A 15,608-nucleotide genomic window follows, 5' to 3' on the forward strand; every position below is an offset into this window, starting at 1 on the left:
GCATACTGGGAGCAGCTGCTGGGGGCCACTGGTCAGGCTGCGGGGGTCGCTGGTTGGACTGGGAGAGGCCAGTGCAGGCCACTCGGACGCCACGCTTGGGGCCATTAGTTACACTGGGAGAGGCCATCGCAGGCCACAGGTTGCAGTGGGGTCCTCTGGTTAAAATCGACAATGCCAGCCCAGGTTGCTGGTCACAGTGGGGACAAGTCCCCAGGGCCCCTGGTCAGAATAACGAGGAGAGGGTCCGCGATTGCCTGGTGAGATCCCAGCTCGGGTCACTGGCTACACTGGTCGATCAGGCCCCCCGCTGCAGGCGCTGGTCAGTAAGCCCGGACAGCCCTAGGCTTGGGGGCGGACGAGCCCCGAGCCTGGCCCCGTGCACCGGGAGGTCCGCTCCGGGCAGTGGGAGGTCTTGGCCCAGCGCCCGGGCATGGGGGGACGAGGGGGGCCTGGAGGGCGGGGTGGGGCGGGGCTGCCGGGGGCGGGGCCTCTGGCTCCGAGCCCCGCAGCGGCCAAGCTGCAGCCAGGGCTCAGTCTCCGCCGCCGCCGTGAACATGGAGCCCCCGGACGCACCGGCCCAGGCGCGCGGGGCCCTGCGGCTGCTGTTGCTCGCAGTCCTGCTGGCGGCGTACCCAGGTATGGCTCGGGCTGTGGGCAAGGTGGGACTGGCGGGAGGCCCCTGGGGACCCCGGGAAAGCGAGGAGAAAGGGCTTTACCCTGACCCCAGGAAGCGAAATGTGGGGACCCCGAGGAGGAGGGATATGGGAGTGTTGGAAGGTACGCCTTCCAGTGAGAGATCTGGGGACAGCCAGGCAGGAGAGCTGGGGATACCCAGGCGGTGGATCAGAGACAACCAGAGAAATCAGCCCCCTTCCCACTCAGCACCCTGGAATCTGGGTCCCACCTGCCTCCTCCCTCAGACCCTGGACTCTGGGCCCCCAGCCCCTCTTTCCTCAGACCCAGGAGTCCAGGCCTCCAGTGGCTAGAATAGCTTCCCCCAGGGCACAGAGGATCAAAACCCCAGGGCTTCCTCCCTCAAAGGTCCTCAAGTTTTGAGAGGTCCAGGGACCCCTTAGAGAAGCAAGGACCATGTGTCCCCACACCAGTGATCCATGCATATTTAGGAGTTTCCAGAGTCCAGTATAAAGAACCCGCCTCCCTCAGGAAAGGGCTGGAGCACCAGCCCCGGGCAGTGACAGTGGAACAAAGTGTTTCCAAGTGACAGGCCCCCTTCCTGGGGCCTCAGCTACATTTACACACCTGCATGGGGATAGAAGGAGAGAAGGCCCGGGGCTGGGGGATGGGGGTGGGGGTGCTGGGGACAGAGGGACAGAGAGATGAGAGAGACTGGGGAAGAGAGAGGAACTCTGCCTCCACTTGTTGTCTGCAGCTCAGACCCAGCCTTAGGCACCAGCCTGGACCCCGTCACCCCTCCCTGGGGACAGGCTGGGGCCAGAGGTGAGTGCTTGGGAATCCAGGCCCCTGGCACACTCATGGTCAACAGTGGGTCCCCAGGGGTAGGGCTGGGCCAGATTGAGCAGAGAAGGGAAGGGAGTTTCTAAGAAGCACTGAGAGCTGATGCCAGGATGCCAGCCCAGAGGGCGAGGGAGGGTGGTGGTTTTTCTACAAGAACTACTCCACCAGGCCCCAGCCTCCTCTTCCCTCTGATCCCAGGAGTCCAGGTGCCCAGCTTCCCAAGATCCTGGGCCTCAACCTTATCCTGTTGCAAGATGACTCAACTTATCCCTTTTGCTGTTGTATCAAACGGAGAGGGGGGCCAAGAAGCGGTTGGGGGCTCTGGCTCCAGGCCGGGCAGGTCTCAGCCAGCCTGTCCCTCCCACATTCCTGAAACCTGCCCAGCCCTGTCCCCCCTCACCGCCCCCACACACCCATCCCGACTAAGCTCCGGGCCCAGCCGCAGCCCACACCCCAGCCCCTCACTCATGGGAGAGCGGAAGAGACCCAGGGACTGAGTGGTGCAGGTGCAGAGAGAGGCAGAGACAGGGACAGAGATGGAGACCCAAGAGGAGAGACACACGCAAAGGTGGAGACCAGGATGGAGAGAGACATTTATCCATCATCACGGAGGTGGCCCTGCCCAGGGTGCTGGAGGCGAATGGCTGAGCCAGGCCTGGCCCTGCCCTGGGGGGTGGCGTGTGCTCTGTTGGGAGAAGCAAGGGCCGGTGCAGTATTACCCCAGGAGTGTTCAGTGGAGGCCACAGGGCCCTGTGCAGCCCAGAAGAGGAGCCCTGAGCTCTGCAAGCGCAGGGAGAGATGGATTTGAGACCCAGAGATGCAGGAGAAGGGATGAAGGGTGAAAGGATCTCAGGGAGGAGGGGCTGGGGCCTGGACTCCTGGGTCTGAGGGAGGAGGGGCTGGGGCCTGGACTCCTGGGTCTGAGGGAGGAGGGGCTGGGGCCTAAACTCCTGGGTCTGAGGGAGGAGAGGCTGGGGCCTAGACTACTGGGTCTGAGGGAGGAGGGGACAGGGGCCCAGATTCCTGGGTCTGATGGAGGAGGGGCTGGGGCCTGGACTCCTGGGTCTGAGGGAGGAGGGGTGGGGCCTAAACTCCTGGGTCTGAGGGAGGAGGGGCTGGGGCCTAGATTCCTGGGTCTGAGGGAGGAGGGGACAGGGGCCCAGAGTCCTGGGTCTGAGGGAGGAGGGGCTGGGGCCTGGACTCCTGGGTCTGAGGGAGGAGGGGCTGGGGCCTGGACTCCTGGGTCTGAGGGAGGAAGGGCTGGCACCTGGACTCCTGGGTCTGAGGGAGGAGGGGCTGGGACCTGGATGCTTGTGTCCTGGGGGAGAGGGGACCCTGTCTGGAGGGCTCTTCCTCTTGGTGTGGTGAACGATAGCTCAGTTGCCCTCTTGCAGATGCCCAGGCGGAGGTGCGCTTGTCTGTGCCCCCGCTGGTGGAGGTGATGCGAGGAAAGTCTGTCATTCTGGACTGCACCCCTACGGGAACCCACGACCATTATATGCTGGAATGGTTCCTTGTGAGTGCTTGGGGCTGGGGGGCCTGGAGTCAGGGCACAGCAGGACAGCAAAGGTTCATTCTCTCATCAGTGCCTAAGGCCTGTAGAGATCCACCAAGCCACACTCCTTGTTACAGATGGGGTCACTGAGTCCCACCAAGGAGAAGGGATCTGCAAGGTGCCCCATGTCTAGGCACAGCCGAGTCTAGAGTGACATTGACCTGCTCTGGACTGCAGGCTCTTGAGAGAGAGAACAGAGACAGATACCAAGAAAGCAGAAGCCGGGCGCGGTGGCTCACGCCTGTAATCCCAGCACTTTGGGAGGTCCAGGCGGGTGGATCACCTGAGGTCAGGAGTTCGAGACCAGCCTGGCCAACATGGCGAAACCCTGTCTCTACAAAAATACAAAAATTAGCCGGGTGTGGTGGCGGGCATCTGTAATCCCAGCTACCCAGGAGGCTGAGGTAGGAGAATCGCTTGAACCTGGGAGGCGGAGGTTTCAGTGAGCCGAGATCATGCCACTGCACTCCACCCTGGGCAAAAAGAGCAAAACTCCATCTCAAAAAGAAAAAGAAAGAAAAAAAGAAAGCAGGAGACTCGAGGGGTCAGGGAGGACTAAAGAGGAGAGAAGGCCAGGCACGGTGGTTCACGCCTGTAATCCCAGCACTTTGGGAGGCAAAGGTGGGTGGATCATGAGGTCAAGAGATCAAGACCGTCCTGACCAACATGGTGAAACCCCGTCTCTACTAAAAATACAAAAATTAGCCGGGCGTGATGGCATGTGCCTGTAATCCCAGCTACTCAGGAGGCTGAGGCAGGAGAATCGCTTGAACCTGGGAGGTGGAGGTTGCAGTGAGCCGAGATTGAGCCACCGCTCTCCAGCCAGGCGACAGAGCAAGACTCCATCTCAAAAAAAAAAAAAAAAAAAAAGGAGAGAAAATGAGAGACAAGCGGGAGAGGGAGAGACAGAGAGGAGGAGGGATGGGACCGGAATGAGATGGAGAAAAGGAGACAGGAAAAATCAAGAACTGATAGGGAATGGGGGCAAGAGAAGGTGGGGAGGGACAGAGGGACCAGGGAGACCCATAACAAGAGGAAAACAGGCAGAGCCAGGAGCTGCAGAAAGAAAGGGCCCAGAGAGAGAGAGAGACTGAGGAGTGCTGGGACACCCGGAGCTGAGAGCCTGCCCCGCACCCACAGACCGACCGCTCGGGAGCTCGCCCCCGCCTAGCCTCCGCCGAGATGCAGGGCTCTGAGCTCCAGGTCACAATGCACGACACCCGGGGCCGCAGTCCCCCATACCAGCTGGACTCCCAGGGGCGCCTGGTGCTGGCTGAGGCCCAGGTGGGCGACGAGCGAGACTATGTGTGCGTGGTGAGGGCAGGGGCGGCAGGCACTGCTGAGGCCACCGCGCGGCTCAACGTGTTTGGTAAGTGTCCACGGGCATCCCCTGAAGGGAGGCAGGCAGGGAGGGGCGCAGGGCAGGGGCTCCTGACATGAACGTCTTTTTCACAGCAAAGCCAGAGGCCACTGAGGTCTCCCCCAACAAAGGGACACTGTCTGTGATGGAGGACTTTGCCCAGGAGGTACCTCTCAGGTGGACCTTGGTCCCAGGGTCCTGGAGGAGGAGGGGACAGGGCCCTGGACTCCTGGGTCTGAGGGAGGAGCGGCTGGGGACCCCTGGGTAATAAAGGAGGAGGGGTAAGGCCAGACGAGGTGGCTCATGCCTATAATCCCAGCATTTTGGGAGGCAGAGGCAGGTGGATCACCTGAGGTCAGGAGTTCCAGACCAGCCTGGCCAACATAATGAAACCTCGTCTCTACTAAAGATACAAAAATTAGCCGGGCGTGGTGGTGTGCAACTGTAATCCCAGCTGCTCAGGAGGCTGAGGCAGGAGAATCACTTGAACCCAGAAGGCAGAGGCTACAGTGAGCTAAGATCACACCACTGCACTCCAGCCTGGGCCACAGAGCAATACTCCGTCTCAAAAAAAAAAAAGAAGAAGAAGAAGAAGAAGAAAAGAGAAAGAAAAGAAAAAAAAAGGAGGGGCAGAGGGGGAAGACTCCTGTGTCCTGGGAAGGAGAGAGCTGGGGGACCCAGAATCCTTGGTCCCTGGAGCATGGTGCTGGAGGCCTGGAGTCTTTAGTCTGAGTCGGGGACTAGGAATTCAGACTCCTGGGTCCTGGGAGAGTCGGGAGTTAGGAGCCCGGCTCCTGAGTCTGAGTGGGGAGAACTCCTGAGAGAGGAGCCCCGACTTCAGAGTCCCAGCTTCGAGCCCAGGGCCATGCCTGTGTCTGCCTCAGATCGCCATCTGCAACAGCCGGAATGGGAACCCGGCCCCCAAGATCACATGGTATCGCAACGGGCAGCGCCTGGAGGTGCCCGTAGAGATGAACTCAGGTGAGCAGCGCGGGAGCGTGGCGGGACGTGGGCTGGGGTGGGTGGCGGGGCTAGGGCCTGGCTGACTGCCACCTCCCCTCATCTCTCCCAGAGGGCTACATGACCAGTCGCACGGTCCGGGAGGCCTCTGGCCTGCTGTCCCTCACCAGCACCCTCTACCTGCGGCTCCACAAGGATGACCGAGATGCCAGCTTCCACTGCACTGCCCACTACAGCCTGCCCGAGGGCCGCCACGGCCACCTGGACAGCCCCACCTTCCACCTCACCCTGCACTGTGAGTCTGTGCTGGCCTTTGACCTCTGACCTCAGGCTCCACACCTCATGAGGCCTGACCCTCCACCCGGTGGCCTCACACTCCCCTCTGACCCTCTGCCTCCCTACTTCATGCTAAAAAAAAATTGTGCTAGTGCTGGCCACTGACCTCTGACCTCAATTGGTCGCACAAGCCCCATCCTGACCTCTGACCTCCGACCTCCACTTAGCACCCTGGACCCCATGGAGTTTATGACTAAAGGGTGCTTTCCACCTTCTCACACTGAATCGGGTCCCCCTATGACATCTGGCTCCAAGTCTCACACTGACCCGTTGCCCATACTGACCTCTGACTCTTGACCTATACTCTTAGTTTATTTCAACCTCTGAACTCTGGCACTCAGAATAAGTGTGAACCTGAGCCTTGAAACCTATGACCCCTAACCTTTGACCCGCCATAGCCCTCACCTGGGATGCAGGGCTGACCTCTCGCCTGTCCTCTAGCCTTGACCCTTCCCCGATCACAATTCCCATCTCCCTGCCCTTCCCTTAGATCCCACGGAGCACGTGCAGTTCTGGGTGGGCAGCCCGTCCACTCCAGCAGGCTGGGTACGCGAGGGTGACACTGTCCAGCTGCTCTGCCGGGGGGACGGCAGCCCCAGCCCGGAGTATACGCTTTTCCGCCTTCAGGTGACCCACCCAAGGGTCCCTCTGGGATCCACCCCCCAGCCCCTGACCTCTGTGACCTACTAACCTGCGTGTCTTCTAATGTGGGACCTGGGAGGCCCCATGGTTTAGGCAGCCACCTGATCTGGTGGCCCACGAACTAAAAGGACCTCTGACCCCTGATTTGATAGAGTCAGGACTTAGCATGCCACCTGACTTGATGACCCCTGACCCCTGATTCTGGCTTAGCATGACACTAACCTGGTGGCTTCTGACCTAGCATAAGCCTGCTGAACCGGGGTGGCTTCTGAGCCTGGTTCCTCGTCCCCCGTCTCCCAGGACGAGCAGGAGGAAGTGCTGAATGTGAATCTCGAGGGGAACTTGACCCTAGAGGGAGTGACCCGGGGCCAGAGCGGGACCTACGGCTGCAGAGTGGAGGATTACGACGCGGCAGATGACGTGCAGCTCTCCAAGACGCTGGAGCTGCGCGTGGCCTGTGAGATCCCTGGGGGAAGGGGCGGGCAGGAGGGGCCCTGGCATCAGTGCCTCTGTGCCCTCCTCCCTATAGCCCTGAAGTTGCTCTGTCATCCCAAACACTCTGCCTTCAACCCTTTCTCTGCATTTCTTGGGGGTTTTTTTTGTTTTTTTTTGTTGTTGTTTTTCTGTGATGGAGTCTTGCTTTTGCAGCCTAGGCTGGAGTGCAATGGCGCAGTCTTGGCTCACTGCAACCTCCACCTCCCAGGTTCAAGCAGTTCTCCTGATTCAGCCTCCCAAGTAGCTGGAACTACAGGCATGCGTCACCACACCCAGCTAATTTTTTGTATTTAGTAGAGACGGGGTTTCACCATGTTGGTCAGGCTGGTCTTGAACTCCGGGCCTCAGGTGATCCACCCCCTCAGCCTCCCAAAGTGCTGGGATTACAGGTGTGAGCCACTGCTCCTGGCCTTTCTCTGCATTTCTATTGTGTTTTTCCTGGTTCTCTGAGCCCCCGCCACCATCCTCTCTAATCTATCCCACACGAGGCAGCCAGAGAGCTCTTTTTTTTTTCTAATTTTTATTATTTTTTTTTAGAAATAGGGTCTCACTCTGTTGTCCAGTCTCGAGTGCAGTGCCATAATCACAGCTCACTGCAGCCTTGACCTGCTCTTGAGGATCACTTGGGATCCTCCCGCCTCAGTGATCCTCCCGCCTCAGCCTCCCAAGTAGCTGAGACCACAGGCGCACATGCCACCACACCTGGCTAAATTTTTTTTTTTTTTTTTTCTAGGGACAGGACCTGGCTGTGTTGCCCAGGCTGGTCTCGAACTCCTCATGCTATCCTCCTGCCTTGCTCTCCCAAAGTGCTGGGATTACAGGAGTGAGCCACCACATCTGGTCGAGAGCTCTTTCCATAGCACAAACCTGACCCTTCTCTGCTCAGAATCTGCCATGGCTCCCCAGTACCCTTGGGAGAAGCCCAGGTGTCTCACCACGGCCTTCAAGGTCCACCTGGCCAGCTCCACCATTAGCTGATCCTTCTCCCCAGTCAAGGCTATCTCCTCATCACCCCCCAGTCTCCTCTGGTTCCTACCTTCACTGCCCATTCTCCCAACCGTCTATTTCTCACCAATCCCTTGAACCCCAGGCTTCTAAGAACGCTTTTCAGTTCACTTGCATCCAGACCCTGGGGAAAGGCTGTATTCTCCCTTGGCACTTCTTACATATCCCTTCCTGGGGTAGACCCTGCGCCAGACACTGGGGACACATCTGTGAACAAGACAGACCACCCCTGTGATTTCAGTAGGGGAGACAGATGGTAAATGCTAACTAAGCCCTTTCATAACAATAGTGTATCTACAGGTGATAGCACCAGTGAGACAGAGCAGGAGAGGGGATTATTTTAGGTGGTGGGTGTTGCAGTCTGCTTTCCTGGGAAGCAGATTCTGACTTGGATGTTTTCAGGCAAGAAGTTTATGGGAAGTACCCCGGGTTCCGCACCTCTTGGGTCTACGGAGGTAAAGGAAGCAAGATTTGGCAAGGGGAGAAGTTGGATTGAAGTCTAAGGAAGGTCTCGGGCTGGGTGCAGTGGCTCATGCCTATAATCCCAGCACTTTGAGAGGCCGAGGCAGGAGGATTGTTTGAGCCCAGGAGTTCGAGGCCAGCCTGGGCAACAGAGGGAGACCCCATTTGCACAAAAAAAAAAAAATTAAAAATTAGCCAGGCATAGTGGCACACACCTGTAGTCCCAGCTACTCGGAGGCCCAGGTGGGAGGATCACTTGAGTCTGGAAGGTTGAAACTGCAGTGAGCCAAGATTGTACCACTGCACTCCAGCCTGAGCGACAGAGAAAGACCCCGTCTCAGGAAAAATAAAAATAAAAAAGTAGGCTGGGCCCCAGGGCTCATGCCTGTAATCCCAACACTTTGGGAGGCCAAGGTGGGTGGATCACCTGAGGTCAGGAGTTAGAGACCAGCCTGGCCAACATAGTGAAACACCCTCTCTACTAAAAGTTAGCCTGGTGTGGTGGCACCCACCTGTAATCCCAGCCACTCAGGAGCCTGAGGCAGGAGAATCGCTTGAACCCAGGAAGCGGAGGTTGCAGTGAACCGAGATCGTGCCATTGCACTCTAGCCTGGGCGACAGAGTGAGACTCCATCTCAAAAACAAATAAAAGAAAGAAAGAGGGCCTCGGTCAGCCCCACGGGGCACTTGGAATCCAGGATGGCCCTTCACAGTTGTCCCCAGTTGGGGCGAGGGGGCTGGGCCTTAATAACCCCTACATCAACCAGTCCTCAGAGGTGTGCTGGCCCTAGGCAAGGGGCTCTCAGCAGCTGAGGCAGTTCCCAGAGAGGGGTGACAGCTGCGGGCTGACAGCTGTCATCCTTCTCAGCAGCTGGTGGAATAAGTCCTTCTGTGCTATAGGAAAGATCTGGGTGTCCACAACAGGGGAGGTCAGGGAAGCCTCTGAGAAGAGACATTTAAGTGAGACTCAGAAAAGCAGAGAGCAGCCAGGCAGGGTGGCTCACGCCTGTAATCCCAGCACTCTGGGAGGCCAAGACAGGTGGGTCACCTGAGGTCAGGAGTTCGAGACCAGCCTGGCCAACATGGTGAAACCGTGTCTCTAGTAAAAATATAAAAATTAGCCAGGCATGATGGCTGGAGCCTGTAATCCCAGCTACCCAGGAGACTGAGGCAGGAGAATCGCTTGATCCTGGGAGGCGGAGGTTGCAGTGAGCTGAGATCGTGCCACTGAACTCCAGCCTGGGTGACAGAGCAAGATTCTGTCTCAAAGAAAAAAGAAATTGGCCGGGTGCAGTGGCTCACGCCTGTAATCCCAGCACTTTGGGAGGCCGAGGCAGGCAGATCATGAGGTCAGGAGTTTGAGACCATCCTGGCTAACACGGTGAAACCCTGTCTCTACTAAAAATACAAAAAATTAGCCGGATGTGGTGGCGGGCACCTGTAGTCCCAGGTACTCGGGAGGCTGAGGCAGGAGAATGCATGAACCCAGGAGGCAGAGCTTGCAGTGAGCTGAGATCCTGCCACTGCATTTCTAGCCTGGGAGACAGAGCCAAACTCTCAAAAAAAAAAAAAAAAAAAAACAAGAAATGCAGAATGCTACAAAAAGAGCACTGCAATTAGAGTGAGCAAGTGCAAAGGCCCTGAGGCAGGCCCCAACTTGGTCTACTCAAGAAAAATAGCAAGAGAACGGGGTAGCTGGGAGCACAGGAGGAATGGGGAAGAGTGGGAGATGGTTCAAGAGATGGGTGAGGGCCAGACCTGGCAGCATCTTTTAGGCACCCTCAAGAAGTTTGGCCTGGATGCCAAGGGTACTGGGGAGCCACTTCAGGGTTTTATGCAGAGGGGAGGGATGACCAGTGGGTGGTTTTTTGTTTTTTTGTTTTTTTTTTGAGTTAGAGTCTCCCTCTGTCACCCAGGCTGGAGCGCAGTGGCACGATCTCGGCTCACTGCAACCTCCACCTCCCGGGTTCAAGCGATTCTCCTGCCTCAGCCTCCCAAGTAGCTGGGACTATAGGCATGCACCACTATGCCCAGCTAACTTTTGGATTTTTAGTAGAGATGGGGTTTCACCATGTGACCAGGCTGGTCTCAAACTCCTGACATCAGGTGATGCACCCGCCTCGGCCTCCCAAAGTGCTGGGGTCATAGGCATGAGCCACCACACCCGGCCTGACCGGTGGATGTTTTAAAGAGGTCTCTCTGGCTGCTCAGTGGAGGATGGACAAGAGGGAGGAGCAGGCTAGTGAAGAGGTGGCCGGGACAGTCAAACCTGGGGCCAGAGATGGAAGGAAGCCAGAGGATTTGTCCTGGGAGCAGACCAGATAAAGACTTGCTGAGGCCAGGAGCAGGGGCTCACGCCTGTGATCCTAGCGCTTTGGGAGGTCAAGACAGGAGGATCACTTGAGGCCAGGAGTTTGAGACCCAGCCTGGCCAACATAGCAACACCTTGTCTCTATTCAAAAACAAAACTTTGCAGAAAAGATGTTTGGGGGTAACAGGGAGGTTACCCCACAGGTTGGGGTTTGAGCAAAAGGTTCAGGTGCTAAAGTCACAGAAGGGACACCTCCCACACCTAAGGTTATTCATTAACCTTGGGCTCAGATGTCAGCTCTGAAGAAAAGTAATTGACTTGGGCATGTCAATTTTGGGGTTAGACTGCTAGATTTTTGGTTGGAGAGCCTGGATGGGAGAATGGAGATTTCATGGAGATGGGGTAAACCAGGAGGATTACTTGCTGTTCTCAGCTTCCAACTGTCCATTCATGTTTGCACCCCCGACCGTCCCTGGAGAGCCCCTAATTGAGTGAGTGGCGGTCTGGGAAGAGTGACAGACTGTCCCCCACTGCAGATCTGGACCCCCTGGAGCTCAGCGAGGGGAAGGTGCTTTCCTTACCTCTAAACAGCAGTGCAGTCGTGAACTGCTCCGTGCACGGCCTGCCCACCCCTGCCCAACGCTGGACCAAGGTGAGAGGGAAAGGAGCCCCCTCGGGCCCTGCACTCGCACCCTCCTCTCTCCCCTCTATCCTCGCCCTCTCACAGCGTCCTCCTCCTCCTCTGCCCTTCCCAGGACTCCACTCCCCTGGGCGATGGCCCCATGCTGTCGCTCAGTTCTATCACCTTCGATTCCAATGGCACCTACATATGTGAGGCCTCCCTGCCCACAGTCCCGGTCCTCAGCCGCACCCAGAACTTCACGCTGCTGGTCCAAGGTTCAGGGGGCAGGGAGGGGGTGGGCTTGGATGGGGATGGGATAGCGTGGGGTGTGGGACCTGGATAAACAGGATGAGTCCCTGAGTCCCTGGCTGGGGACTCCGTCTTCTGCTCGATTCCTCTCTTCTCTCTCTCCCTCCTCTCCCTTCACTTTCTTCCCATCCCCACCACCCACAGGCTCGCCAGAGCTAAGGACAGCGGAAATAGAGCCCAAAGCAGATGGCAGCTGGAGGGAAGGAGACGAAGTCACACTCATCTGCTCCGCCCGCGGCCATCCAGACCCCAAACTCAGCTGGAGCCAACTGGGGGGCAGCGTAAGGGACCTTCCTCTCCACCCTGAGCCCCCTCTCACTCATCCAAGTATCACCTCCTTCCCACTTCCTGGGAGACTGGACGTCTTTCACCTCTGCCCTTGCCCCCACCCCTTGACCCCACCAGCCGGGGCCTGATCAGAGCCTCCACAGCCCGCAGAGCCAATCCCCGGACGGCAGGGTTGGGTGAGCAGCTCTCTGACCCTGAAAGTAACCAGTGCCCTGAGCCGCGATGGCATCTCCTGTGAAGCCTCCAACCCCCACGGGAACAAGCGCCATGTCTTCCACTTCGGCACTGGTGAGTGACTGAGGTGGTGGCAGAGGAGCCGGGTGTGGGGCAGACAGAGCCCACTGCCTGACCCGCGCCTCTCTCCATCCTGTCCCTGCAGTGAGCCCCCAGACCTCCCAGGCTGGAGTGGCCGTCATGGCCGTGGCCGTCAGTGTGGGCCTCCTGCTCCTTGTCGTTGCTGTTTTCTACTGCATGAGACGCAAAGGGGGCCCCTGCTGCCGCCGGCGGCGGGAGAAGGGGGCTCTGTGAGTGGCCTGCTATCTGCAATGACCACTATAGCTTAACCCCATCCCCACCCTCAACCCCAAGCTCAACCCATAACCAACCTAAACCACATCTTATCCTCCACCCCGCATCCCACCACATCCACCTCCATCCCCAACCCATCCTCATCCCCAACTGCAGCCCCAAACCCAACCCCAGACTAATCCACAGCCATCCCCAGCCCATCCTCATCCCCAACTACAGCCCCAAACCCAACCTCAGACTAATCCACAGCCATCCCCAGCTCATCCTTATCCCCAACTACAGCCCCAAACCCAACCCGGACTAATCCACAGCCATCCCCAACTCATCCTCATCCCCAATTACAGCCCCAAACCCAACCCAGGGCCATTCCCAAACCCATCCCCAAGCCAAACTCAACACCATCCCCTTCCCTAATCTCCTCTCCTGCCCCTAGCTCAGCCTCATCCCCAACTCCATGCCTGTCTCCAATCCCATCCCTGCCCCCAATCTCCCGTCAACTCCAATCCATAACCCCCTTCAAACCATCCTCATCTAAGCTCCTCTCCAGCCCTGGCCACATCCCCAACCTCCAGCCCCAACACCCATCATCCCCCTGAGCTCACCCTTAACTCCAATTTATCCTCCAATCCCATCTCTCACCATCCAGCCCTCACCTAGCCATTTCCCAACCCTAGTCCTCCACCATCCCGAAGCCAACTTCACCCATGTCCCCATCCCCAATCTTGTCCCCATTCCTGACTCCAAATCCAACCTCTAAGCCTCCCCAAGCCCCTCCTCATCTAACTTTGTCTCCAGCCCTAACCACACGGCTGTCCTCACCTCCAATCCATAACCATCCCAGACTGATCCCAAAGCCAACTCCAGCTACATTCCCATCTCCAACCCCAATAGCATCTGCGTCCCCATGCCCAACCCTAACCCCAGTGCCATTACCAGCCCCTACCCCATCTCTATGCCATCCCCGCCCAGCACAACCCCATCCTCACCTCCATCCCCAGACGCATCCTAGTCCCACCCACCCCCATCCTCAGTTCCTCCCCCTGCCGTGTGCACCTCCAACACGACGCCTCCGCCCGCTGCCTCCTCCCCACAGGCCGCCAGGGGAGCCAGAGCTGAGCCACTCAGGGTCGGAGCAGCCAGAGCAGACCGGCCTTCTCATGGGAGGTGCCTCAGGAGGAGCCAGGGGTGGCATCGGGGGCTTCAGAGACGAGGTGGGTGAGGGCCTGGGCCCCCTGGTGAGAGGGACCTGCTGGGCAGTGGAGCACGCCCGTGGGCACAGGCTGACCTCTCCATCCGCTCCCCAGTGCTGAGCCAAGAACCTCCTAGAGGCTGTTCCTGGACCTGGAGCTGCAGGCATCAGAGAACCAGCCCTGCTCACGCCATGCTCGCCCCCGCCTTCCCTCTTCCCTCTTCCCTCTCCCTGCCCAGCCCTCCCTTCCTTCCTCTGCCGGCAAGGCAGGGACCCATAGTGGCTGCCTGCCTCTGGGAGGGAAGGAGAGGGAGGGTGGGTGGGTAGGAGGGGGCCTTCCTCCAGGGAATGTGACTCTCCCAGGCCCCAGAATAGCTCCTGGACCTAAGCCCAGGGCCCAGCCTGGGACAAGGCTCCGAGGGTCGCCTGGCCGGAGCTATTTTTACCTCCCGCCTCCCTTGCTGGTCCCCCCACCTGACATCTTGCTGCAGAGTCTGACACTGGATTCCCGCCCCCACCCCGCCCCTGGTCCCGCTCCTGCCCCCGCCCTACCTCTGCCCCACCCCATCATCTGTGGACACTGGAGTCTGGAATAAATGCTGTTTGTCACATCGACACTATCCTGTGGCCAGAGCTTCCTCTGGGAGTAGGGAGGGGAAGGGCGATGCAGGTGATTCCCCCCTCTCAGCTGCCCCCCCGTCCACCCCCTTGCAAGACCTCGGAAGATGCCTGATGTCATGGAGAAAGAAATGAGACAGGGCTAGGCGCCGTGGTTCATTCCTGTAATCCCAGTGGTGGTGACTCACACCTGTAATCCCAGCACTTTAAGAGGCTGACACTGGAGGGTGGCTTCAGGCCGGGAGTTCAAGACCAGCCTGGGCAACATATCGAGACCCCATCGCTACAAATAATAATACTAATAATGCAGAAATTAGCCAGGTGTGCCTATAGTCCCAGCTATTCAGGAGGCTAAGGTGGGAGGACTCTTTGAGCCCAGGAATACGAGGTTACAGTGAGCTATGATTATGCCATTGCACTCCAGCCTGGGCGACAAAGTGAGACTTCATCTCTAAAAAAAAAAGAAGAAAAGAAAAAGAGGCCAAGCTCAGTGGCTCAAACCTGTAACCCCAGCACTTTGGGAGACCAAGGCAGGCGGATCACTTTAGGTCAGGAGTTTGAGACCAGCCTGGCCAACATAGTGAAACCCCGTCTCTACTAAAAATGCAAAAAATTAGCCGGGCATGGTGGCGCGAGCCTGTAATCCCAGCTACACGGGAAACTGAGGAGGAGAAAATCTTGAACCCAGGAGGCAGAGGTTGCAGTGAGCCGATATTGCGCCACTGCACTCCAGCCTGGGTGACAGAGGGAGACACTCCGTGAAAAGAAAAGAAAAAGAAATGACAGCATGAAAGCAAGTGAGCGCGCAGAGGGCGACTTAGCTGGCCAAGGGTGGACGGAAAGACGCCGGGTCCCGAGGGTGCTGGGCTTGGCGCCCGAGAACCAGCGCCTGCCTGGAGGTGGGGTGCTGTCCCCTTAAGTAAAAATTCCCAGTCTGTCTTGCCAGAGCCCCAGAGGGAATTGAAGCTGGGCAAGGAAAAGCTCCCTCTTAGCTGTAGAGTCGATAGAATTAGGGATGGAGCCACCTCCTCTGGGGAGGAGTCCCTGGGGAAATGGGGGAGGAGCTGGGAGGAATCCAGAGAAAAGGGGGCCTGGGGCAGAGAGGACACAGAGACATTACAAGGCCAAGACAGAGGGACGTGAGAAAGGGATGGAAAGATTTAGGGGGAGGCAGGAGGGATGGGTTGGGAAGCTCCGAGAGAGCCCTGGAGTAAGAGACAAAAAATAGATCTGGGGAGACAGAGAGACAAAAAGAGTAGTGGGCCAGGTCTGGTGGCTCATGCCTATAATCCCAGCACTTTGGGAGGCTGAGGCAGGAGGATCTCTTGAGGCCAGGGGTTTGAGACCAGCCTGATCAACATACCAAGACCCCATCTCTACAAAAAATAAAAAATTAGCCGGGTATGGTGGCACACGACTGCAGTCCTCAGCACGGGCAAGAGGATCACTTGA

General features: G+C 58.0%; 1 protein-coding gene across 1 annotated transcript; it reads left to right on the top strand.

Annotated features, from left to right (window-relative positions):
- Positions 1 to 498: 498 nt before the first annotated feature.
- BCAM (basal cell adhesion molecule (Lutheran blood group)) lies at positions 499 to 14,157 on the top strand. The gene is made up of 15 exons (XM_024237899.3): positions 499 to 636; positions 2,871 to 2,992; positions 4,172 to 4,400; positions 4,487 to 4,557; positions 5,276 to 5,372; positions 5,464 to 5,646; positions 6,178 to 6,314; positions 6,630 to 6,786; positions 11,139 to 11,254; positions 11,358 to 11,499; positions 11,678 to 11,814; positions 11,965 to 12,109; positions 12,201 to 12,345; positions 13,443 to 13,560; positions 13,654 to 14,157. The coding sequence occupies exons 1-15, from the start codon at positions 555 to 557 to the stop codon at positions 13,657 to 13,659; spliced, it is 1,887 nt and encodes a 628-aa protein (XP_024093667.3). The 5' UTR covers positions 499 to 554; the 3' UTR covers positions 13,660 to 14,157.
- The last annotated feature ends 1,451 nt before the right edge of the window (positions 14,158 to 15,608 follow it).

The sequence above is a fragment of the Pongo abelii genome, chromosome 20 (assembly GCF_028885655.2).
Source record: "Pongo abelii isolate AG06213 chromosome 20, NHGRI_mPonAbe1-v2.0_pri, whole genome shotgun sequence".
Taxonomy (NCBI): domain Eukaryota; kingdom Metazoa; phylum Chordata; class Mammalia; order Primates; family Hominidae; genus Pongo; species Pongo abelii.